At 39.1% G+C, this 25991-nt stretch overlaps 1 protein-coding gene across 1 annotated transcript in view; it reads right to left on the bottom strand.

Moving 5' to 3' along the window:
- Positions 1 to 25991, bottom strand: part of LOC148871118 (histone deacetylase 9-like) — a 68682-nt gene that overhangs the window by 1471 nt on the left and 41220 nt on the right. The window contains exons 7-12 of the mRNA XM_088970917.1: positions 23731 to 23823; positions 23514 to 23622; positions 23309 to 23358; positions 23142 to 23232; positions 14786 to 14856; positions 14262 to 14360 (exon numbers count right to left, since the gene is read on the bottom strand). Coding sequence (XP_088827043.1) covers positions 14262 to 14360; positions 14786 to 14856; positions 23142 to 23232; positions 23309 to 23358; positions 23514 to 23622; positions 23731 to 23823 — 513 coding nt within the window. The remainder of the gene's footprint in view (positions 1 to 14261; positions 14361 to 14785; positions 14857 to 23141; positions 23233 to 23308; positions 23359 to 23513; positions 23623 to 23730; positions 23824 to 25991) is intronic.

Here is a 25991-nt window from a genome sequence, read left to right as displayed (position 1 = left end):
GATTTGACCATGATAATCTCCTTTAGATGTTCTTTTTTATTTATTTATTTTGCTCCATGGGGCTACACAACAGGAGGTAGCACATCCCCCAAACCCATAGACCCCACCAACCCTGCTGCAGGCGCGATTAGATTCCAAGTCTCAGCTACAACCAGCAGGAGACCATACCGACCAGCCAATTGGCACCTTGCTTGTTGGTTTTGGGTCATTGTAAACTATAGGTACTTTCAGAGAGTTATTTTTAGTCAGAAGAGTGTTTTTATTGCTAACAACGAACTTCATTGAATGTGATAAAAGAATAGTATGTAGAGGAAAAAAAAAAGAACCTTGGTTCCCCATTTTGGGCTGGCCTTCACCACCTAACCCCTACTATTACTTTGCTATACAACTATTACTCATAATTTTCATTTTTTACACCCAATACATTCTTTCCCTATAAGCCCCATGCTTTGAAAATGAATCAGCCATACAGTTTGCTGATCTAGGTACCCAAATAACTGAAACAACCAACTCCCTTGCTCTGTGCTTGATTTCTCTCAGCATATGCCCGTATTGCCAAGTCCCTCGGGTGTCATTCTTTAGCCAGCTCACTAGTCTTGGAATCTCCTTCCACCACCATGTTACTCATGTTCAGAATTTTATGGTTTTACCCAACTTTATGCCGTGGAGTACAGCTGTCAATTATGCTGTAGTGGAGTCCCCAACACCATTGCAACCTGAATATAATCATATCACAATACCTGACGAACCTGAATTCCCCAAACTGCACCCAATTGATCATAGCCTGATTCAAAGCTGGTGGGTTCCACTCCGTTTCAATGTTGTAAGACTTGGACTGGAGTAATGGACACGAAACCAGAATGCTCACTGGGTCATGGTTTTAATGATTAACCAGGTGGTTAGCCCATTGTAATTGTGAAAACTGTGATTTGACTAGGACCTAGAAAGGTTACTGGATCACCAGATCACTAGTTCAACCAACCATCCAGTCCAGTCTGAGTCTTACAACACTTCTCCTTTTGTGTTTAGGCCCTGGTTGAAGATAAACAAGCAACAATTAACCATCCCCTAAGGATATCATCCTTCAAGTAGAGAAGAAAAATGTCCAAAAGTTAAAAACAATACACAACTCTAATGGAAAAGTTTTCAATAATAGCTTCCATAGATAGCTTTTTCCTTTTAAAAATACTAGCATTCCTTTCTTCCCGAATGGACCAAAGAATCCTTTGGTCTATTAGGGCAATCAGAATGTCCAATCCTATGTAAGCATAAACAGTTATAATAGAATTTTTAGGGTTTGCTTGAGGGAATCTTTGAATTGGGGAGCATCCCAAACGAGATAGCTTCCCTTTTTTTATGGTTAACAGTAGAAAGATCTTATTGAGATGAGTAAGAAGATCCAACCATCCACAACCATAGGTACAAAGAAAACAGCATTTTTTTTTGGGGGGGGAAGGGGTAAAGAAAGTATTTATTTTATTAATTTATCACCAAAAAGAGAAATCCCTGTACAACAAGCAGCCATAAACAGGTAATATACATCCAACCCCCCCTGTATATTGCTGATCACCCCTATTTTCTCGCTTAAGATACTCCTTGCATTCTCATCCCATTCCTGGATTACCCTACACAAGATTATCCCTTGGAACCCTTCTCTTGCTAGGGATATTTGCACTGTGCTAGTGTGCTCTATGTGTTATTACTACTTGTTAGCCTATCCCTTTATGGAAGGTGTTGTATCATATATATGAATTTTATTTTTATTAAGATAATAAAACTAAAGTTGTCAAATGGTTGAGTCTGGATCAGGACAGGGTGTACCAGTCCTGAACCAATTAATAATTGGTTACATATAATAGATCCAGAACCATCCCATTTATTAATCGGAACAATTGGGTCTGTCTGATGCAATTGTACTTGATATCTATAATTACCTATGATAATAACAATTTTATTTTTGATAATATAACCTTAATAAAAATGATAGAAAAATAGTAAATTGTTTATAGTTCATAAAATAAGTATTTTTAACCAAAATTATCTTATATTCTATTTATGAAATTTACCCTTTTGGACATGCATATAGTAGAAATCACTGATTGTAGTTTTAGATAAATTCCTTGTGAAGAGAAAGAAGAAGAAGAAGAAGAAGGTGAAGAGTTTCAGCGGTAGAGAAGAAAAGGAGTAGGATGTCAACCAAAATTGAATTAGTTCTGGCTGCCAACCTCTCGTTGTATTATATACTCAACTTAAAAGAATAAGAAATTACAAGAATGCCTTAGTAGGGCGGCTACTTGAGTACCTGAACAGTTACAACTTAAAAACATAAACTAAAGGGCCTAAACCCCAACAACATCCTAACTTAACAACTTAAAAATAAGAAATAAATAACTGGGCCCAATAACTAGAAATCGGCCCAACTCAACACTCCCCCTCAAGTTGGGAGTAAATGTCACACATTTCTAACTTGCATAGATCATGCTCCAGCTTGTTTCTTGCAACACCTTTTGTGAGAACATCAGCAAGCTGCAGATCAGAAGAAATGTATGGGAGACAAACTTCCCCAAAAGTCGCCATTTCTCTAATGAAGTGTCTATCCACTTCAATGTGCTTTGTCCAATCATGTTGAGCTGGGTTATGGGCAATGTTAATTGCTGCCTGATTATCACAGTACAACATCATAGGTTCTTCTGACTTTACATCAATCTCTCCTAACAAGGAACGGATCCAGAGAAGCTCTGAAACTCCATGTGCCATGGCCCTGTATTCTGCTTTTGCACTTGATCTTGCCACCACTATTTGTTTCTTACTTTTCCACGAGACTAGGTTACCCCCAACAAGGGTGCAAACTCCTGAAGTAGATCTCCTGCCATCAAGGCATCATGCTCAATCAGCATTTGTATAAGCCTCTAGCTTTAACTGTCCATGATCAGCAAATAGTATGTCTCTGCCTGGGTATACCTTCAGATAAACAAGAATCCTGTCAATAGCCTCCCACTGCTGGACTCGTGGGGCATGCATGTATTGACTCACCACGCTCACTACACAGGAGATGTTTGGTCTTGTCATACACAAATACAGCAACCGCCCCACAAGTCTCTAATATCTCCCAATGTCCTTTACCAGCTCACCTTCTGATGCATTAATTCTGTGATTCTAATCAATAGGAATATTGACTGCCTTTGTTCCAAGTTTCCCTGTTTCTTGTAGAAGATCTAGAACATACTTCCTCTGAGAAATGAAGATTCCATGTTTTGATCTTGCAACTTCAATGCCCAAGTACTTAAGCTCTCCAAGATCCTTAATTTCAAATTCCCTGTGTAGATTCTTCTTCAAACTGTCAATCTCACTCAGGTCATTCCCTATGACAACAATATCATCCACATAAACAATTACGACTAACACCACGGATCCCCTCCGCTTCACAAACAAGGTATGGTTAGATTGAGTTTGAGAGTAGCCAAAAGCAACCAAAGCCTTCCTGAACCTGTCAAACCATGCTCTGGGTGACTGCTTTAAACCATAAAGTGGCTTCTTAAGTCTGCATACCTTTCCCTTTTCAGCATCACTACAGAAACCAACAGGAAGATCCATATACACTTCCTCTTGCAGATCTCCATTTAGGAAAGCATTCTTCACATCAAGTTGAAACAAGGGCCAAGAGTATGCGACAACAAGAGAAAGAAGTATTCGAACAAAAGTCATCTTTGCAACTAATGCAAAGGTTTCTAAGTAATCAATGCCATAGGTCTGTGTGTACCCTTTTGCAACAAGTCTGGCCTCATACCTTTGTATACTTCCATCTGCCTTATATTTGACTATGTAAGCCCATTTGCATCCAACAATCTCCTTGCCCTCAGATAGATCCACAATTTCCCATGTTTTATTCTTAATTAAGGCTTCCATTTCTTCCTGCATAGCTGTCTTCCACTCAAGTTTGGAGAGAGCCTCGCTGACACCCATAGGATAAGTATTGTGAAATACAATGAGCAATAGGAAGGTTCAGGTTATATGTAATGGGATCAGTAGAATCAATGGAAACTGAAACAGTAGAAGGATCAAGAGGAATACTTGAATCCATGTCAACTAAAACTGGAGTCTCTAAGGAACTGGCAGAAAGTGATGTGAGTTCTGCTGCATTGGAATCAACCTCCCTGTGAAGTCTCTATCGTGAGTAACGCTGAGAAGCAGGACGCAAGGGAGGTGGTAAGGTCGGTGACATAGGAGGATCAGACACAGGAGTGGACACAGGAACTGGAATCGAAAGAGGGATAGACTGCTCACTCACTTCCCCAAAACACTCCCCCTAAGAAGGATTCTTCGAGAAGGATGTGGATTCAAAAAAGGTGGCATCCATAGTAACATACCGACTCCCAGAGACTAGATCATAGCAGCAGTACCCTTTCTGATTTTCTGCACATCCAAGGAAGACACTTCTTTGCCTCCGGATCAAACTTCGGACGATGAGGACCAAGAATATGTGCAAAGCAAACACACCCAAACACTCTGAAAGGAATATGGAACATCTCCCCCTCAGAAAAAAGGAGACTGAATGGGGTGCTGAATCCAAGTACACGGGAGGGCAACCTGTTAATCAAAAAGACTGCTTTGAGAACTGCATCACCCCAAAAACGAACTGGAACTGTAGATGTGATCATCATGCTTCTTGCAATCTCAACAATGTGCCTGTTCTTCCTTTCTGCAACACCATTCTGCTATGGACTGTAGGAACAACTGCTCTGATGGACAATACCATATTCTAACAGATACGAAGCAAGATATTTTTCAAAATATTTCCTGGCATTGTCTAATTTGAACACCTTTATTCGTATCCCAAACTATTTTAGCACCATCTGATGAAATTTCCTTACCAAAGATGGTACCTCGTCTCGCGATCTCATTAAGTAAATCCAAGAATATCGAGAAAAATCATCCACAAATAAGAGAATATATCGATAACCACCCATAGAAGGAACATGATAAGGCCCCACACATCAGAATGAATAACATCAAAGGGAAACTAACATCTTCTATTACTAGCTTTAAAGGAATGTCTACAATGTTTTCTAAGTTGACAACCTTCACACTCTAGACTTTATAGACTCAAAAAGCTTTGGAAACAAGAAACTCAAAGAAGAAAAGAACAGATGACCTAAATGATTATGCCAAAAAGCATAATCTGACTCAGAGACCCTGCCTCACTGTCCCTACTGACATGATGACCTTGATGAGGAGGAAGCACACCAGGAGGTAGATCCCATTCACTTCACGACCACTCCCAATCGTCCTCTTTGAATCCAAATCCTACAAAATACAATGACCAGGAGATAAAATTACTGAATAGTTCAGGTTCTTAGTCAAACTACTAACAGATAACAGGTTAGTACTCAATCTGGGAACATTAAGGTCAGAGGGAAGGGAAATGGAATCATTAATCTTGACAGACCCCTTCCCAACAATGGGAACATGAGATCCATCAGTTGTGGAGACTCTGTCTCTGCCAGAACAAAGCTGGTAAGAGGAAAAGATAGTGGAACTATGGGTCATGTGCTCTGAGGCTCCAGAATCTATAATCCAAAGAGGCCCCTCCTTACCTGTAGTAGAAACATAATTTGCAATGGCATGTGAACTACATGTGTGAGCAAAGAAAGTAGAGTGTGCTCCACCAGAACCACCTGTACCTGGTTGTCCATCTGTTACTGAATTAGAACCGATTGTATCCCGTAGATTTAGGAACTGCCCATATCTCTTAACTTCAGCCCTCACTACAGTAGCTGCAACAGACTCTAGAGTAGCTACAGTGGGAGGGGCCGGCATGTCACTAGTGACTACCACGTGAGCATTTCCATTCTTGTTTTTGAGTCTACTTGGCACCAGATGAGGATGAAGCTTCCAACAAGTATCTCTTGTGTGTTTAGGCTTCTTACAGTAGTCACAAATCAAATCCTTTTTTATCATCACATTTCTCCTGCTCTCTTCCCCTAACACAAAGGCATATGCCTGGGAGAGAGTAACATTGTCCTTGGAAACAATGTGTTGTCTTGCAATATCATACTCGGGATTAAGGCCAACAAAAAATTCAAAAACCCTATACTTCTCTAGGAGCTTCTGATAGGCAGCTGCATCCTTAGTGGTTTCCCAAACAACTGTCTCCAGATGGTCAATCTCCTACCACAGGGTTTTAAGGTTGAAAAGTAAACAGCAATAGGTCTATCTCCTTGTCTTGTAGCAATAATCCGATTTCTCAACTAATAAGCCCAAGCAACATCCTCCCTCTATGAATAGGCTTCTGTAACCCCATCCCATATTTCCTTAGTTGTATTTGCCCACAAAAAAATTTACTTATATGGGGCAGCATCAAATTACACAGCCAAGTTATCACCATATAGTTTTCCTGTACCCACCGAGAGATGTTAGTTTTGGGTTTCACTTCTTCACCAAAGCTATACGCTAACTTCCCACGAGCACCAATAGCCATCTTTGCAGATTGTGACCATTCCAAGTAATTTGAACCATCCAACTTAATTGTAGTAATGGTTCCAACCCCAAAAAGGTCTCTGACACCTCTCACTGGTTCTATTTCACTCCCGAGCTTGTTTTCAACTCCGTTACCGTCCATAATTATCAAAAAGGGGGTAGAAGGTTATTGTAATATGCAAGAATGTCAAATAAATCACTTTTGGTACCAACGACACCCTTCTGGTGCCCTATATGGCCCTCCCACAAAAGATTCCTTTTCTGCAGGACGGGATAAGAGAGAGAAGAGGCAGTCGCTCTCTCTAGAAACCTCCAAAACAGGTAAGACTTGAACCACCCCCCAGAAAACTCCAAGGAACCCTAAAAAATTAGGGCGCCACTTCCTAGGTCAAAATTGAAGAGTCCAATAGAAACAAAATCTCCCACTTTCTCAAGTTTCTCCTGATTTTGATGGGAAACCCTAGACCAGCTATAGGGCAAACAGATCCACCAAAAAATCTAAAAACTGGGCTTACCTGAGATATTCAATCAGCCTCTTAAGTCACCATTCAGTCGGCCGATCTAGGGTTGCATGATAGAACAGCTCAAGGAACCTTTGGCCTTCTCTAATACCAAGTAGAAATCACTAATTGTAGTTTTGGATAAATTCCTTGTGAAGAGAAAGAAGAAGAAGGTGAAGAGTTTCAGCAATAGAGAAGAAAAGAGGAGAAGAAAAGGAGTAGGATGTCAACCAGAATTGAATTAGTTCTGGCCGCCAACCTCTCTTTGTATTATAAACTCAACTTAAAAGAATAAGAGATTACAAGAATGCCCTTAGTAGGGCGGTTACTTAAGTAGCTGAACAGTTACAACTTAAAAACATAAACTGATAGGCCTAAAGCCCAACAACATCCTAACTTAACAACTTAAAAATAAGAAATAAATAACTGGGCCCGATAACTAGAAATCGGCCCAACTCAACACATATAACAAAAATTACAAGAAAACTAGGAGCCTTTTATTTGTTAACTATGTATTTGGTTTGGGTCTGAAATGGTTTGAAACAGCAAGAATTGGTTCCAATCCAGTTATTAATTGGGAAAAAACCACAGAAACAGAACTGACATAATTGGTCTGGTCCGTTTGGTAACTTCAGTTCTGTTAGATAGACACAACCCATTGAAGCTCTAGATAAAACCTTTTTTTATAGATGGTCAAAACACTTTTTTTATAGATGGTTCAATGAAGGTGTGCCTGTATGTATACATAGCATATAAATTCAGCTCCTATACAATAAAATAAAATAAAAAAATAAGGGAAGTCCAACGATTAGAAACATGACTATCCTCAATTTCCACAGATTTCATTAAAATGCCGACCCATCTTCTCAACAACCATTTGCCCAACAGATGGAAAGGCAACTCCACAGAAACGCCCCTTTGCTAAAGAATAGGCCCACTCTCCAAGAAGATAGCAGCTCGACCAAGGAAGAGGGAAGAACCCATTTTATTTAAAACAACTTGAAGAAATGGAACCAGACCTGGTACGTAAAGGGGCATGTTATGTTTGTGTCTTGAATTGTTTGTAGCAACCCGCTTCATGAATACACTCCGAATTAATTTGAGAAAAACCCGAAGGCAAAATTTAATAGTGGTTTGTGGTGGAAGTGTAGGGCTTGGGCTGAACCGAATACGAAAATTTAATAAAATTTAATTGTTATGTATTTCGGGGGTTTTCCCTCTTGTATACTTAGTCTTTGTCTTGTGAGAGAAAAGGGAGACATTGGGTGTATTTGGGGTTTAGGGTTTCTGTGAGTGAGGTTGTGAGTACACAACTCTGTATTTCTTCTCCATTGCTGACTAAATAGTGGGTTTCTGCTCCTCCTTCACCCATGGATGTAGGCTATAAGCTGAACCACGTAAATTTGTGTGTTCTCTATTTTTGCTTCTCTTAATCTCTATTTTACTTTCACTTTGGGTGCCACTCGAATATGCTTTTCTTAGGTTTTTTTGTGACAAACTGGTATCAGAGAACTATTTTTTTTCGTTTGGCACTTGCAATGTCATCAATGAAGTTTGGTATTGAGAAGTTTGATGGTAGCACCGGTTTCAATATTTGGCAAGTGAAGATGCATGCCATTTTGGGACAAGACGAACTGCACAAAGCTCTGAACAGGAAGAAGAAGAAACCTACAACTATGAGTGAAGAAGACTGGGAGGAGTTAGATATTAAAGCCCTAATCACGATTCAGTTGCTTCTATCAAACGAAGTTCTATGGGAAGTTGTTCTTGAGAAGACCGCTACGGGTTTGTGGCTGAAGTTGGAGTCTCTATACATGTCAAAATCTCTTGCCAATAAGCTCTACTTAAAGTAACAACTATTCCTGTTTTATATGGATGAAGGTACACATATCGAATCTCATATTGATGAATTTAACTCTATTATCATGGATTTGCAAAATATTAATGTTAAGGTTGAAGATGAAGACCAAGCCCTTTTGTTACTTTGTTCCTTACCACCCTCATATAAGTCTTTCAGAGAGTCTCTCATCTATGGAAGAGACACCATTAGTACAGAGGATGATAAAAAATCATTACTCTCTAAAGAAGTGAATAATAAAGACTTGACCATAAATAGGGGTGATAGTCAGGACTCTAGATTGCTTGCAAGAGGAAGGTCTAAGGATATGGGCTCAAATAGTAAACCTAAGTCTAGACATAAGAACTTGACCTGCAACTATTGTCACAAGAAAGGGCACATTAATACAAAATGTTACATGTTGAAAAACAAACCCAGAATGCAGAAAAAAAAAAAAAAAAAAAAAAAAAAAAAAAAAAAAACTTTGCAGAGGCTAGTGTGGCTGAGGATGAGAATGTTGATGTTCTCTTAGTGAAAGATGACAGAACCAAATCCAAGGATGAATGGATTCTGCGTTCGGGTTGTTCCTACCAAAAGTGTCCCAACAGGGACTGGTTCTCCACCTATGAATCTATTAATGGTGAATTTGTATTGATGGGTAATAATGCCTACTATAAAACTATGGGAAAAGGAACAATTCGAATCAGAATGCATGATGGTGTTGCGAAAACATTGGCAAACGTACGGCATGTACCGAGCTTAAAGAAAATTCTCATCTCTCTTAGCACTCTAGATGCTAATGGGTGTAAGTATTCAGCTGAAGGTGGAATTTTGAAAGTCAGTAAGGGTACTCTTGTTATGATGAAAGGCATGAGGATAGGAAGTCAGTATGTGCTATAAGGTACTACTATCACAGGTTCAGTTGCAATTTTTACCTCATCCCTATCTAAGTCTAACACCACCAAGTTATGGCACATGAGACTAGGACATATGAGTGAAAGGGGACTGATTGTATTAAGCAGGAGAGGTCATCTTCTTTGTGGCCAAAGTACATGAAAGCTTGACTTTTGTAAACATTGTGTTTTCGGGAAGCAAAAAAGAACCAACTTCAGTACAGTCATTCACAGGACGAAGGGCATTTTGGATTATGTTCACTTAGACATATGGGGACCTTCACAAGTTCCATCAAAGGGTGGTGCTCGATATCTCCTTATCGTCATCAATGACTACTCCAAGAAGGTATGGGTTTATTTTCTGAAGCATAAGAATGATGTATTTGTGACTTTTAAACAATGGAAAATATTACTTGAAAAGCAAATAGGAAAGCATGTCAAGTAGTTGAGAACAGATAATGGTTTAGAGTTTTGTGAAAATGAATTTAATGAGTTCTACAAAAATGAAGGCATTGTAAGGCACCATACTGTTGTCAAAACACCACAACAAAATGGAGTTACAGAACATATGAACAGAACTCTACTAGAGAGACCAAGGTGCAAGTTGTCAAATGCTAGTCTCTCAAAGGATTGTTGGGCGGAAGCAATTAATATGGCTTGTCACCTAGTAAATTAAGCTCCATCTACTGCCATTAAGTGTAAGACTCCAGAAGAGGTATGGTCTAGCAACCCTCCTGACTATTCAAATTTGAAAATATTTGGTTGTCCAACATTTGCACATGTTAATGAAGGCAAGCTTGAGCCTAGGGCCAAGAAGTGGATATTTCTTGGTTATGTTTTAGGTGTGAAGGGATACAAATTGTGGTGTCCTGGTCCTAAATCAACAAAATTCATAGTTGGCAAAGATGTTACTTTTTATGAGTCTGTTATGCTTCACCCGATAAAGGAGTCTTCCATTTCTTGTGATGCATAAGGTTCAAGAAAGGAGGTGGAGTTAGAAGTTAAAAGTTCTTCTTCACCTCAGTTTACATTAGTCTAGGTGCCCATTTCTATTGAGATAGATGAATTTGTACAAGAGGAAGAAGAGGAGCAATATTCTATTGCTAGAGGCAAAACAAGGAGAGAGGTTAAACTACCTCAAAGATATGGTTATGCTGGTCTGGTTGCCTATGCATTGTCAGTTGCAGAGAATGTTGATGTTGCAGAACCTAATACTTGGGCAGAAGCTATCTCATTTGTTGATTCTGCTAAGTGGTTGACAGCTATGCATGAAGAGATTGAATTCTTGGATAAGAACCAGACTTGAGAGTTGGTAAGACCACCTAAAGGAAAGAAGATTGTTGGATGCAAATGGGTTTTCAAAAGGAAAGAAGGTACTCCAAGTGTAGAGGATGCTAGATATGAGGCATGAATGGTTGCAAAAGGCTACAATCAGGTACAAGGTGCTGATTTTAATGATGTTTTCTCACCAGTTGTTAGACATAGCTCCATTCATGTTTTTCTTACTTTATTTGCCATGCATAATTTGGAATTAAAACAGTTAGATGTTAAAACTACTTTCTTGCATGAAAAACTTGATGAACAGATTTATATGCATCAACCAAAGGGTTTGTTGTTGAAGGGAAGGAAGACCATGTTTGCTTGTTAAAAAAAAAATATATCTTTTTTTATCAATAAAAAAAATCTTTGTATGGCTTAAAACAGTCTCCTAGACAATGGTATAGAAGATTTAACTCTTTTTATGGTGGCTCTTGGGTATTCCATATGCAAGTATGATAGTTGTGTTTATTTCAGGAAACTTGCAAATTCTTTTGTTTAGTTGTTGCTTTATGTTGATGATATGCTTATTGCAGCAAGAGAACTAACTAAGATCAACAGATTAAAAACATAGTTGAGTGGTGAGTTTGAAATGGAAGATTTGGGTGCAGCAAAGAAAATTCTTGGCATGGAGATTCAAAGGGACCAAAAAGTAGGGAAGTTGTATTTGACACAACAGAAGTATGTTGAGAAGGTTTTAGAGCATTTTGGCATGAAAGATGCTAAACCAGTAAGTACTCCTCTTGCAGCACACTTCAGACTTTCAACTAATTTATCACCACAGACAAATGTAGAAGAAAGATATACGTAGGATGTTCCTTATTCCAGTGCAGTTTGGAGTATTATGTATGCTATGGTTTGCACACGACCTGACATTTCACATGTAGTTAGTGTGGTGAGCATATATATGTCATGTCCTAACAATACACATTGGAAGGTAGTGAAGACTATGAAGTGGATTCTCAGATACTTGAAAGGAACATCAGATTCTTGTTTGGAGTTTAGGAGGAGCAATGACAGTTTAATGGGTTATGTTGATTCAAATTATGCTGACAGGAGATGGTCACTCACAGGTTACGTATTTCCTATTGGCGGTTGTGTTGTTAGTTGAAAAGCTACTTTACTGTCTACAGTTGCTTTATCTACTACTAAGGCCGAGTATATAGTAGTAATTGAGTTAATTAAAGAAGCTATTGGGTTAAGAGGTTTGTTTGGTGAACTCAATTTGGGTCCAAAGGCAACTGTCATCTATTGTGATAGTCAGAGTGTTATTCATCTAACCAAGGATCAAATGTACCATGAGAGGACGAAACACATTGATGTGCGGTACCATTTTATTCGTGATGTTGTACAACAAAGAGATAGCATTGTGAAGAAGATTGGTACTACAGATTCAGATTATAGGTCCAAACCGAATATGAAGAATTGTGTTTGTGATGGAAGCGTAGGGCTTGGGCCGCGGTATGGACCTGATCCATATTCAGATTATAGGTCCAAACCGAATATGAAGAATTGTGTATTTCGGGGGTTTTCTCTCTTGTATACTTAGTCTTTGTCTTGTGAGAGAAGAGGGAGACATTGGGTGTATTTGGGGTTTAGGGTTTCTGTGAGTAAGGTTGTGAGTGCACAACTCTGTATTTCTTCTCCTGCTGACTACAAAGTGGATTTCTGCTCCTTCACCTGTGGACGTAGGCTATAAGTCGAACCACATAAATCTATGTGTTCTCTATGCTTGCTTCTCCTCATCCCTGTTTTACTTTCATTTTGGGTGCCATTCAAATCTGCTTTTCTTGGGTTTTTCCACGATAGGGCAGTGCATGAGCAGGTGGTGAACAGTCTCATCAGACAGCCCACACTGACTACAGCTAGCATTCAATATTACACCCCTCCTAGCTAAGGTATCCCCACTCCGAATCCTTCCTCTCCCAACCAGCCACACAAAGAAAACGAAAGGGTACCTTAGACTTCCAAATCCAAGACCAAGCAACCAGCCCACACTAACTGCTTCCTTAAACTCTTTTAATCTCATGAATGATAAAGAGAATGAAATTAGATTACATGTTGCTGTAAACTTGAATTGTATGATGCAACTACATCCAAGTATAATTCCTAGAATGGTTCTAGGAACCCTTATATAGATGCCTTAAAGTGGTCTTTAGGAACCCTATAAATGATTCTAGGGATTATCTCTCCTTTTATTTCTTCCTTTTCTTTTTTACCAGTAAAAATCAAACTTTATTGTTTGTACAAGTAGACAAAAGTGTGCCTAGGAACCCTTACATAGACTTGGGTTGGATCCAGCCACCTAAACCTCTTCACCCCTATTTACAATTTCCACACAGTTTTCTAGGAGAATAAGTCCCCAATACTCATTTCTTTGCACTCCTTGTCTAGCCAAAATATTGGCTAGCAGACAGACAAGATCCTAAATTGTCATTTTTAACCCAACCAATCATCACCTTGAAGTCTCCTTCTACCACAATAATCCTCTAGTTGAAGATTTCTCAATCTCAACCCTTGCAAGTTGTAATGCTAAAAGTTCAGCCCTTGTAAAGGATTACTCGATCTCAGTTCATTTTCTTATATCTTTTCAAGAAGTTTGTTTTGTGCTGTTTGGAGGTGAAATGGAACTAATTGGCGAAAAGAAATTGATTTTTCATTGCAACCGAGTAATGAAATTCCTCTCATTCTCTTTAATTATGGCAAACTCATACTGCTTTTTCTCTCTTAACTGGAGTTTTCAGCCATAAATAACATCTGAAGATGGATAAGTTCATCAGACATCATGATACAATAAACCTCATATAATCCATTTTTTGCAAATAGAGATAAGTATTAATTGTCTCTTCTTTTTTTTATTGGGGTGGGGGGTGGCAAGTATAAGACATCAAATTATTCATTGCACCAAGAACCCATCACATTCTTGGGTAAATGCAATGTTCCTAAGTTGATGCCAATACCAAGAACCACGAAACATGGCAAGATCAGCCAAACAAGCAATTGGGAACTCTTCCAAAATATCCATAGTTTTTAACATTAATTAAGGAACATCGCATTTACCTAAGAATGATGCTCTTTAATTCCATACATTTTGTAAATGGAGTTTGCTTTTGGTATATCACATTTTGCCAGCCAAAAAATGCAAAAAACCATGAATAAAAAGATGATAGAAAAAAAGGAGAATGAAAACACAATAAAGAAATTGAATATTTTCAACCTCGTCATACACAAATTTACCTCTTGCATTTGTACACTTGGAGCATGTTGGATACAACGTAAATTTTCCAACACTTGCATTTTGATTGTGCCAAGATAGGACTTGCTATTTAAGTTGTCCTGCTCCAACAATAAAAAAAGTAATGAGTTAAGATGTCATTAGCAAACTATCTTAAAAGAAAGTCAATCTCATCGTATCCCAAGTACAAATGTTAACCCCAACTTTTGTACACAATAAAGTCAAATTATTTTCCAAAATTTTTTTGGAGAATTGATTAGGGCACATCCCATTTTTATAGACCAGGCATGTCCCCCGTGAAAAGACAAAGAAACCCTTGTTCATATTGATAAAAATCAATAATACATAGGAGTATCATTGTCTTATAAAACATGTATCTTTTGGCTAATCATTATGAGCATTCCCCCTTCATAAATAGTGGGATGTGCCCAAATCTTATTTACCCTCAAACAACAGGTGGAGGGGAGTAAGATTAAAATTGTAAAGCATTTCATTCCAATGACTTCATGGGGAAAAAATTGCCTACCATGTTTCCAGTTGGAATCTTCAATGAGTATTCTGGGGCAAAATATTCAATATATGCATTATCTGGTATTTCTGTAAGAAAATAAAAGAAAAGAATAGAGTTTTCAGAATATAGTGTAACACAAATAAATTATGTGAAATTCTTCACAAAACACTAACCTGCATGGATTATAAAAATATATTAACTGAAAAGGCCAATATGTCATAGTCTCACTTGAAATGAGAGACAAGCACAGACCACCAGTTACAAGATCCAGAATGGAATGGAAGCTTGGGGTAAAATATGTCATTTGAGATCTTTATTGGTATTGAAAGAAAATTGTTTGATTATGCAATGTAGTCTGCACAATCAATGTCCAAAAAGGCAGAAAGAACATGTGAATTGGAATTTAGAAATGCCCTTAGCAAACTCATGATTGATGCCTCCTTAAATAGTGTTAGTCCTTCCCCTTCCATCCCCTCATCCCCTCAAAAGAAAACCACAAATTTGCCCCTGATCATCCCAGCATCCACTGGATCTCCATTGTACTTAAGGCTTTCTACTGATTGCATGGAAGGAGAGAAAATCTAATAAGGCAACCTTTTGAACACATTGACACCCATCTGAATGAGCAGTTCAGATTGCCCAAGAAAGCTTTAGCTTCTCCAATCAGAAATCTAAATAGACAGGTACCGTTCTGGAATCTACATTCTACGATATACTCAGCAAAATGTTAACATATAGGTTGCAGTTTGGATTTCATCATCTCTAGAATTTATTCAAGTTTCCAGGAAGGTTTGAGGAACAATTGGGGAGATATTGTGGCAGTTTCATCTTGTATCTTGGATGGCTTATTTTATTTCTCCTCCCTAGCAATTCTGTTTTGTTATTTTGTTTGCAGGCGATTCCTTTTTCCTTTTTTAATGAATTTTCTTTTCAGGTTTAAAAAAATGACTTGGCTAATGAATTATGTTATACTATTCCACTTTATCAAGTATCATTACCTCTATAGAATCATCTATTACTACACCAACCACTGTCCTTTTTGACTTGGCTCTTTTATCAACTTGGATGAAATCACTTCTTCCTTGGTCTTCTATGCACATGGCAAAACCATCTTGGTCCACTTCTCCCCATTTTATCACATATTGGGGTTACACACTAGATTCCCACAAATACACCCATTTCTATACCTATTATTTCTACTTTCTAAATATTCATCTCAACATCCTCATCTCCATTAATATTGATTTTATGGATGTGTTTCTTAAAGATTGCCCCACATTTTGTTCCATTCAAATGTCCCCTTGCCATGGATTATGGAAAAAAAGGTAATAGAAAATTTTGATATCCAATAGTTCCAATGGATAACCACATTATTGGAACTGTTGGTATAAAGTTCTTATATTGAGAAATATGCATGACTTGAAGATGACAATATTGAATAAGTAGTCAAAGACCATTGGCTCACTTCTATGCGAGGTATGGAGTCCAAAGGTTTCTCACCCGTCGGTAAGTGGAGAAAAACTCTGAGAGTGGAAAGGAAAGAGAAACTTATGGTGGAGATCTTCTACCAAAAGGATCTCACGATAAAGATAAGAGAAGGCAGGAGAGGAACGATTCTGCTAGTGGGCGAAGCTGTGCCTTGGTTTCAAAGTTTTCTGGATGGAGCAGTCCATGTAAGCTGGTGTGAGTCCTGGATTGCTTCATTCAGACAACCGTGGAGAGAGTATGTTGCGGAGAGAAGGAAAAATGCCAAAGGCTGGTTTGTAACATTGGAGGAAAAGTTCGAGAAAAAGAAGCAAACCATCATCATTCCTGAAGGCGACAAGAAGCAGGATGGACTGAGATGGCTAACATACTACATAAGAGACTGAGTCGATGACGGTGAAGACACAGGCAGAGAAGGTAGACAGTGGACACAGCAAGAAGGAGGAAATGATTGAAAGAAGGAAGAAGCTGGAAAAGTTGGGTTTAGAAGAGCCAGCTGAAAGTCAAGATAACCCAACGGTGGCATTCACAATATCAGAACCAAAAATTTCAGAGGTAGGGGAGAAAGGAGAATGGGAGAAGAAAGTAATCCTCTTTACGATGAAAAAGGTCAAAAATTGGAAAGGGTTATTAGAGGAGGTGACGAAGAAACTCAGGCTTCACCGGACTGTTATTCTAATACCTTTCAGTGAAAATAAAGCAGTACTAGATGTGGGAGAGGAAACGGTTGAATTTACCATTTTGGAAACAAAGGAAGGAGTCGTGAGAATCGAAAATTGGTGACCAATGGCTAATGAGGTGACCTCTGTCGATGGGAGCTTCAAACTGAAACTGTTGGGCCTACCCTTTCATTTATGGCAAAAATCCATCCTGGAGAAGTTAGTTCTGACAATGGGGGGTGTTCTCTTGTCGTGCAAGACCTTAGACTTGAGAACAGTCAATCTAAGGGTAGCAGGTTTGAAGCCGCAAGCCGTGCCAAGAACACTCCATCTGTGCACAGAAGGTTACTGGTACAAGATCTGGGTTCTCTCAGAAGTTGAAGCGTCACAGTGGTATAGGAGGGAGAAGCTCCAAGCAGATGATGATGTGGCGAGGTGGGTCACACTTGGCGAGAAGAAGGAGAATACGTATGGACACGTCGACAACATTTCTGGGGAGGAAGCCTTTTCTTGAGAAGAGAAGAAATTTTCTTCGGAAGCTGAAAAGTCAAGTATGGGAAGCCGAGCATCTTTAATGGAAAAGGTTTCAAATAAATTTAATTTTAAAAATAAACGAAACACTGTAGCTGGTCCGTCCTATGCAGAACTGGTCAAATGGGGAACTCGGTCAGACCAGGGGAGGGGCCGATTTAGAGCAGGTTTGGAACACCATACGACCCGATCGGACCCGATCGGACTAATACTGGGTCGGTCTGGGTCGAACCGCAAGAAGACTATTGGTGTTACTTGCGGTTCATGTGACTCTTTAAGTGGTCACGTGTGTCGGGTATCAAAGGTGGAGTTGGTAGACCTTAGTAAGGGTCTATCTTCTTCCCCACAGGCGCCGAAACCAGCTGCAAGTGTACAGTTCGATGGTGGACAGAACACATTAAGGCAGAACATGCGATGGCTTCCAATTGTTAAACCTAGAGAAGGCGACCAAGAGAAGAGGGGAGAAGACAAACCAAATCCCAGATACTCCAGGAATCGTAGAGAGGAATTTGAAGGAGAAGATGACGGCTAGGTAAGCTGTGATCTATCAGAGGATGACATAGAGACGGATTGGGAAGCAGGGACCCAGACTGATGACTGTAAAGAACAGCTGGAAGACACATTTAGCACAGCTATTCTTTTCGTTCAGAAGGCAGAAGATGTTAACGAAGTGCTGAAACCATCTACAGACAGTCGGATGATTAACGAAGCCGAGTGCCACCTGGATGCAAGGGAGGAAAATCGAACCTCAGGTGAGAAGGATTCAAGCCAGAATTTGAATGAGGGGCAAGGAACTAGCCGGAAGACAGCGGTTAATCACCAGATCTCAAACATGGATATATCAGGTGGGGATGAACGGCAGAGCCTCAGAAGTACTGACAAGGGTGAATTAAGTCTAGGTTGTGGCCTGCAAAGTCATCCTCTGGTGCTGACTGGTCAAACCCAACAGATTGTTGATTGTCCAATCCTTCTAGACCCAGGTATTGCTGTGTTTTCGGATTTGGTTACTAACACCCGCTCTGCTCTTGATGTTTGTCTCCCAGATTCCAGTCCTGCTTCCTTGCCGAATGGCCCTTGGATTAGAAGCTCATAGAGGTGGTGTTGGTGGGGGGATACAGGAGGGGGTGAGAGGGAGCTGAGGATGTGGAACTTAATAATAAATGAGCTGGATAATTTGACTAGGGTGGAATTGGAGCAGGAAGGGGTGGTAGAGAGGAAGAACAGTGAATCCAAAATAGTTGAAGGAAGGGTGGAGCAGGAGAAGGAAAGCAAGAGGCACAGAGAGGATGGACATATACAGACTAAAAAGGGAGATGAAAAAGAGGACTCTCTAGCTTAATTTGTTGAAAAGCTAGGGTGCAAAGTGAAAAATCTGAATGAGCTGAAAAGGTATTTGGAGATTAAAAATGAAGCTGGAAAAAGGAGGAAAAGAAGGCTAAGTGAAGTTGAGAAGCTGAAATTGGATGTGGAGGGGGATAAAGAATTTAGTGAGAGGAAGGGTAGGGGAAGAATTTAGTGAGAGGCTTGGAGAATGTAAGAAAGAGAGCTTTAATAAAGGAGGTCCTAAGGAAAGAGAACCCAGATATTTTTTTAATCCAGGAATCTAAACTCATGACTATTGATAAAAGGTGGGCTAGAAGTGTGTGGAGAGCAAATGGATTGAGTTGGGTAATGAGTCCATCTTGGGGCTCATCTGGAGGGATAGTCACTTTGTGGAAGGATGAAGTGTTGGAGGGAGTGGAAGAATTATAGGGAAGATTCTCAGTTTCTATCAAATTCAAGCAAGTGACAAATGGGTTTGAATGGGTCTTAACTAATGTCTATGGCCCTACTGGCTACAAGCAAGGGAATGATCTGTGGGATGAGTTGGAAGACATTAGAGGTCTGTGAGATGGGCCTTGGTGTTTAGGAGGGGACTTCAAAGGAGTACTACAAGTATGAGAAAGTTTTAACGAGTTTATCAATGCCTTTGAACTCAAGGAACTGAACCTCTCACATTATAAATTCACCTGGTCTAATCTCCAAGATGATCCAATTTGCTCCAAACTAGACAGATTCTTATTTACCACAGGTTGGGAAGAGCACTGGGGAGATTTGGTGTCAAGGGCCTTGCCGAGAGTTACCTCTGACCATTGGCCAATTATGCTAAGCAAGGCAGATTTTGGAAATAGTGGTTCTTCCCCCTTTAGATTTGAAAATATGTGGTTTCTGCATCCAGATTTTAAAGAGAAAGTGAAGCAGTGGTGGAATGAAATTAACTCGAGGGCAAACTGGGCAGGAATGAAGTTCCACTGGAAACTAAAAGAGCTGAAAGTCAAAATTAAGGAGTGGAATACTCTTCACCTTTGGGAGGATAGAAGAAAGGAAGCAACGGTTGATAAGCCAGATCAAGGAAATAGATGCAAAGGAAGAACAGGGATGTTTTGGGGAAAAAGACAGAGGTGAGGTGGGAGTTGAGGAAAAATCTGGAGGATACAATTTTTAAAGAAGAAATTAATTTGAGGCAAAAATCTAGATACCAATGGGTGAAAGAGGGAGATAGGAATACAAAATTCTTCAGTGCTATAACTAATGGCAGAAGAAAGAAAAACTCCATATCTAAGTTGGTGGTTGATGGTACAATTTAACCATACAGAATGAGATTGTCGGGGCCTTTGTGGAATACTTCAAATCTATATTCAGAAGGCCTGTAAATGAGAGATTAAGGATCAATGGGTTGGATTGGCCTAGGCTCCCCGATGATTTGATTGAGTGGTTGGAAAGAGAGTTTGATTTGGAAGAAATAAGGGAGGCCATTTTCTCTATGGATAGATCTAATGCCCCGAGCCCTGATGGTTTTACGATGGCTTTTTACCAATATTGCTAGGAGATAATTAAGGTTGATATCCAAAGTGTTTTCTCAGAATTCTTTGAAGGAGGGGTGATAAATCCAGGCCTGAACTTGACCTTTATTGCCTTAATTCCAAAAAAGGAGAGAGCTTGTCACCCTAAAGAGTTTAGACCCTTAAGATCATTGCTAAGGTGCTATCCCAAAGAATTAGAGAGGTGCTTCCCACAATCATATCCCCTAATCAAGGTGCTGGTATGCAAATTGGATCTGGAAAATGCTTATGATTTGGTTGATTGGTCCTTATTGCAAGAAGTATGTGAGTCTATTGGTTTTGGGCAGAGGAGGTGAAAGTGGATAAAAGGGTGTATGAAAACGTGCCACTATTCTATACTGGTGAATGGCAAGGTAACAGATCATTTTCCAGCTACTAAGGGTATTAGGCAACCCCCTCTCCCCCTTCCTATTTACCTTGATTGCTGAAGTGTTAGGGAGGCTTAATGAGAAAGCAGATGCTAGAAGATTGGTAAATGATTGGAGAGTTGGGAGGGACAGGGTTCCGGTCACTCATTTACAATTTGCTGATGACACAATTATATTTTGAGGTGGGGAGGAAATTAGGTGGGTTAGTAATTTAAAGATGGTGATCAAGGTGTTTGAACAAGTGACTAACCTAAAAGTAAACTTTGATAAGAGTTGTGTGATTGGCATTAATATGAGTGTTAGAGAGGTGGAAGAAAGGGCCCAAGTTTTGGGTTGTGAGATTGCTCAATGGCCATTGAAATATTTGGGGCTTCCACTAGGGGATAACCCTACCAAGAGGAGCTTTTGGAACCCAATGATTGATAGATTCACAAAAAGGCTAGCCTCTTGGAAGAAAAACTACCTATCTCTGGGTGGCAGGATAACTCTGATTAAGCCAACCTTGGCAAATTTCCCAATTTACTTTCTGTCTGTGTTTAGGATTCCCAAGGGAGTATGTAGGATTTTGGATAAATTAATGAGGGGTTTCTTACAAGAACCAGGGGAGGAGAAAAGGGACCATAGAGTTAGGTGGGGCTTGGTTACAAAAGCAAAAAGTGATGGTGGTCTGGGTGTGGGTAACTTAAAGAAGAAGAATGAAGCTCTTTGGGGAAATGGTTATGGAGATTGAATAAAGAAAGGGAGAATTTGTGGGCTAAAACAATCCTAAGTATTCACGGGCAAGAGGCAGACGGCTGGGACACGGGGAACATATTCATGCCATCCTTCCTTCATTTCTTCCTTTTATCAGGTATGATCTTTATTCTGGTATGTCTGTGAGATTCTGGGAACATATTTGGGTGGCAAACATTCCTTTGAAAGAGCAGTTCCCCTCTCTGTTTTCCCTCTCAATGTTTAAAAATGAGCCTGCTACCTTTCTTACTTTGTCTGATTCCGCAGTTAATTGGAATCTGGGTTTTAGAAGGGCTCTCAGAGATTCTGAATTGGACTCCATCTCTAACTTGCTTAAGATTCTGGAGGAGATAGTTATTAACCCCTCTAGAGTGGACAGTAGGGTGTGCTCTCTTGTTCTGTCGGGTACTTTATCTTGCTCATCTTTTTTCAAAAAATTAACACAGTCCAATCTGATCCTTGGTTCTCCTTTCCTAGTCTCAGAAGTTTGGGGTAGACCAATTCCTCCCAGAGTAGATGCCTTTTGTTGGGAAGCTATCCTAGAAAAGTGTAACACTTGTGACCTACTTCAAAAGAAAAGGCCTAATCGGTGTTTATCCCCGCACTGGTGCATCTTATGCAAGAAGAATGGTGAGAACTATTATCACTTATTAGTTTCTTGCCCCTTTGTTTCAAAAATCTGGGTTTGGCCTTTCTCTCTTTTTGGTTGCAGATGGACTCCTCCTCAAAGTGTGCAGGGCTTATTTAGTATTACATCAGTGAGGGGTTTAAAAAAGAGAGGTAAACTCTTGTGGAGATGTGCTAGAGCAGTTGTCTGCTGGAGTGTGTGGGAGGAATTAAATCAAAGAACTTTTCATGAGAAAGAAAAAAGCAAGGAAGCCATCATTGAATCAATATATGTTAGGGTGGTTCATTGGGTCAAGTCTATGAAGATATTTGAAGGCTGTTCAGCAGGAGACATCATTCGAAAGTGGGAAGAAGTGGCTAGGTCTGCTCCCTTGACTTCTTCTCCCAATCCAGCTTGGACTCCACCAGCTTCGGGATACATTAAATTAAACTTTGATGGTAGCAGTGAAGGAAATCCAGGTCCTTCAGGTATAGGTGGAGTGTTTCGGGATGAAGAAGGTCGAATTATTGCCATGTTCTCAGCACCTATAAGCTGGGGGGATTCATTGAGAGCTGAAATTTTGGCAGCATTGCAAGGGATCAAAAGAGCCAAGCAGTTGAACATCAAAAATTTGTTGGTGGAAGGAGATTCAAGGCTGGCAGTTAACTGGTTGCAGGAGAAAGATTCTATTTTGTGGAAGTTCTCGAATGAAAAAAAAAATTAACCAGATTACTTGAAACATGCAAATTCAGGTTAAATGGGCCAATAGGTGTGCCAATTCTTTGGCAGATTTTTTTGCCAAACAAGGGGTGGGAAGAGCAAACCTTTTTTGGGTTGCGTTGTAATATGATCCTTATTGTTAGGGAGGGTTAAGTGGTTTTACCTCTCCTTTTATACTGTATCTCTCTTTAATATTTTTAATAAAAGTTACTGTTATTGATCAAAAAAAATGGATAACCATATTATATAACATTCAAGAAACTTGAAACAAATCACTCAACACAAATATTAAGAGTAGATACAAAATGCCAAAGGCACATTCACTCTATAAATACCATGCAAATCCGAAGAGAATTTGGAAAAATCATATTTCAAGTTTCAACTTACCATTAGGAAGCTCTGTATCTAAAAGAACCCCAGTTTCAACAGCCCAGCAACGAGCCACATTCTCTTTTGTGTATCCTCCGCCTCCAGTAACCTGCAATAAACCAAGGTTCAACACAATATGCTAAATGGATAACTTTATCAAGCAACTGTAATTGGCATAATCTTACCAATAAAGGCAAATTAAATTTCTTCACAAATCTTACACATTCGGAATGCCCTGTTGGAAAAAAGATTTTTGCACCCTCAAAATGTCAGGATTAGAGATAAATCAATTTCAACAAGTGTAGCAAAGACCAGAAACGTGAAACAAAGCTCAGCACTTCACTCTGAAGTAAATGATAAATAGAGAATAAATTTCACGTAGAGTAGCACCATCAATTGAGAGGTTAAAGCAGCCCAAGCGGTCAGAAGCTAGTGAATCAGCCCCACATTGCAGAACTATTACACCTGGCAGATATGTTTCAACAACCTTGGCAATAATCTACATGGTTGGAGTATTTATTGTAAGAAAAATCTACAATTACTTTGTCAAAAACAACCATAACCATGTAAGAAAATAGAACTCAAAATATTCATAATTACAAATTACAGTTTTGAAAAGTCGAGTGAAGCCGGCATCATCTATTCCATCCTTCAGTGGAACATTTATGGAATAATATTTCCCTTCTCTTTCTCCTATTTCCTTCAAAACCAAACCAAAAAAACAAAAACAACTAATCAGATATTCTGCTTCAAATAATAGTAAACAAAAACAACCCAATTTTACATTAAACTACAACTGCAAAGTGAACATTGAGACAATTTGTCTTGACGCTAAATTGCTGACTCCATCTTTCAGTACAAGGGATCATTTGGTAACAGCTTAAGTGGCTGAACAGAATGACTTGTTGCATTGCCTTTTAGTGAATAAGTTAAAAAGGAGGTTCTGAGATCCTTAATGGCTGAAGCTGAAATTGAATTGGTCACTAGAATTCAAGCTTTTGCATGGCTTACAGCATTAGAGAGTATTCTATCTTTGGATCATCTGGAAGGCAGAGGTCATCAGCTTCCAAGTATTCGTGTGATGTGTAAGAGACAAGAGGAAAATGTTAGACACTTATATATTTTTTGAGGAATTAAATAGTTAGACAATTGGTGAGCTCAAGAGCGCTTCTTGTCATCCTCGGTCACAACTTGGTGGAATTAGACATTTATATATTCAATGTAATTGGGAAGAATTTACACAGGATTTCTTCTTTGATATTTTAATAGTTAGAAATCAAGTCCATCTGATGCAAAGACAATTTTTCTTTGTAGCTGAGGATAGGAGGAGCAAGAAGGCTAGAATTTTATGGAGCATAGTATCATTCACTGTTTGCTGAGTTTTTGTAAGAGAGAAGCAGGCGCAACTTGAAGATAAATATTGATCAAGAAGGAATTTGAATACTGATATTGCTACCAGTTGCTGAATACTCTTTATGCTAGGTGGTGAATCCCACCACCAATGGAGTGTATATCTAACTTTTCTTTTCTTCTAATAAAAGCTTACTTGTACCATAAAAAATGTGGTCCATCATAGAAATCATTAATTGCTGGAAATTTTATGGAACTTGGAGGCAAGATGGGAAGAGGTGGTACTTATTTGCAAAATTGGTTTTAAAAGGCACACCATCCAATGGAATAAGAGTGTGGCAGTAGGAGCAGGGATTGATGACAAGGGGATTTAAGGACTGAGTACTATGTGTAGAGTGTGATAGAATAATTTCAATGGGTGTCTTATGCTCCCAATTGGAGCAAAACTACGGACTGTAGGCATTTGGCACTAATAGAAGAGCAAAAGAGACAAATTTGAACATCTTTATGTACTTTTCTATTTTTAGATAGTTGAGGAGTATTTTGATCATTTTATATATTACATATGGTTCAGCCTAATGTCTTGATTTTTCTAGTAAATGTTTATTTTGCATTTAAAATTTCATAAGCATTGGAAGTAGTTTAGGAGTTATCGAGTTTTTTTGAGCCAAAGTATGGTGGTGGAAATTATGTAATTTCTATTTTTCTTAGTTCAAATGGGGTTGGCTACCTCTATATGTATGTATATTTTGAGTGAATAATGTAAGGAATGATATTGGAATGCATTTTATGTACATTATGCTTATGATAAGTAATTCTCATAAACCATAAAATGATACTAGTTCCTTGTCGAATGATTCCAGGTTCTCTATCTCTTCATTCTCTCTATCTTTTCCCCAATTCTGCAAGCAGTCATTACAACCACCAACATCCCACAAATTCTTCATCAAAAGTGTTCCTTCAAATCCCTAAGGACTGAAATTGATCCATGTACATTCTTCTCTAAATTTACCAAAAACCAAAATTTTCCCAATAAGTAATCTTCATCCTTTTGCTCCAAACCATCTCCTGTTGCTTCTATATTTGGACATCCCCATAAGTTTTTTTTTTTTTGATAAATGAGAATAGTTTTATTAATTCAAATAAGAACAATTTTATCCCCATAAATATTAACGTCCATCCTGCCAAAATTTATCCCAAAACTCCATCGAAAACCCTAGTTTCAGGAAAAATGTAGTCTTTTATATCCTCTGCTTCTTCTTCAGAATGAAGGTTATGAAGGTTCCTTTCACCGCATTCGCTACATCAGCACTAGAGTGAAACTCAGAAAAAATTGCAATTACATCAAGTTTGATGAAAGACCAACACTTCTTAAATAATTCAATTGGGAAGCCATCTGGGCCAGGAGCTTTGTCCCCAACTAACTCATTTGTAGCACACCAAATTTCCTCTTCTCAGGAGAAGGAGGCTTCAAGGGAAGCACTTTCCTGCTCTGAAATCTGAGAAAAAGTCAAGACT

This window comes from Nelumbo lutea, chromosome 2 (genome assembly GCF_056320005.1).
Source record: "Nelumbo lutea isolate HS-2025 chromosome 2, American lotus-T2T, whole genome shotgun sequence".
NCBI classification, from domain to species: Eukaryota; Viridiplantae; Streptophyta; class Magnoliopsida; order Proteales; family Nelumbonaceae; genus Nelumbo; species Nelumbo lutea.
This window is presented reverse-complemented; position numbering and strand designations above follow the sequence as displayed.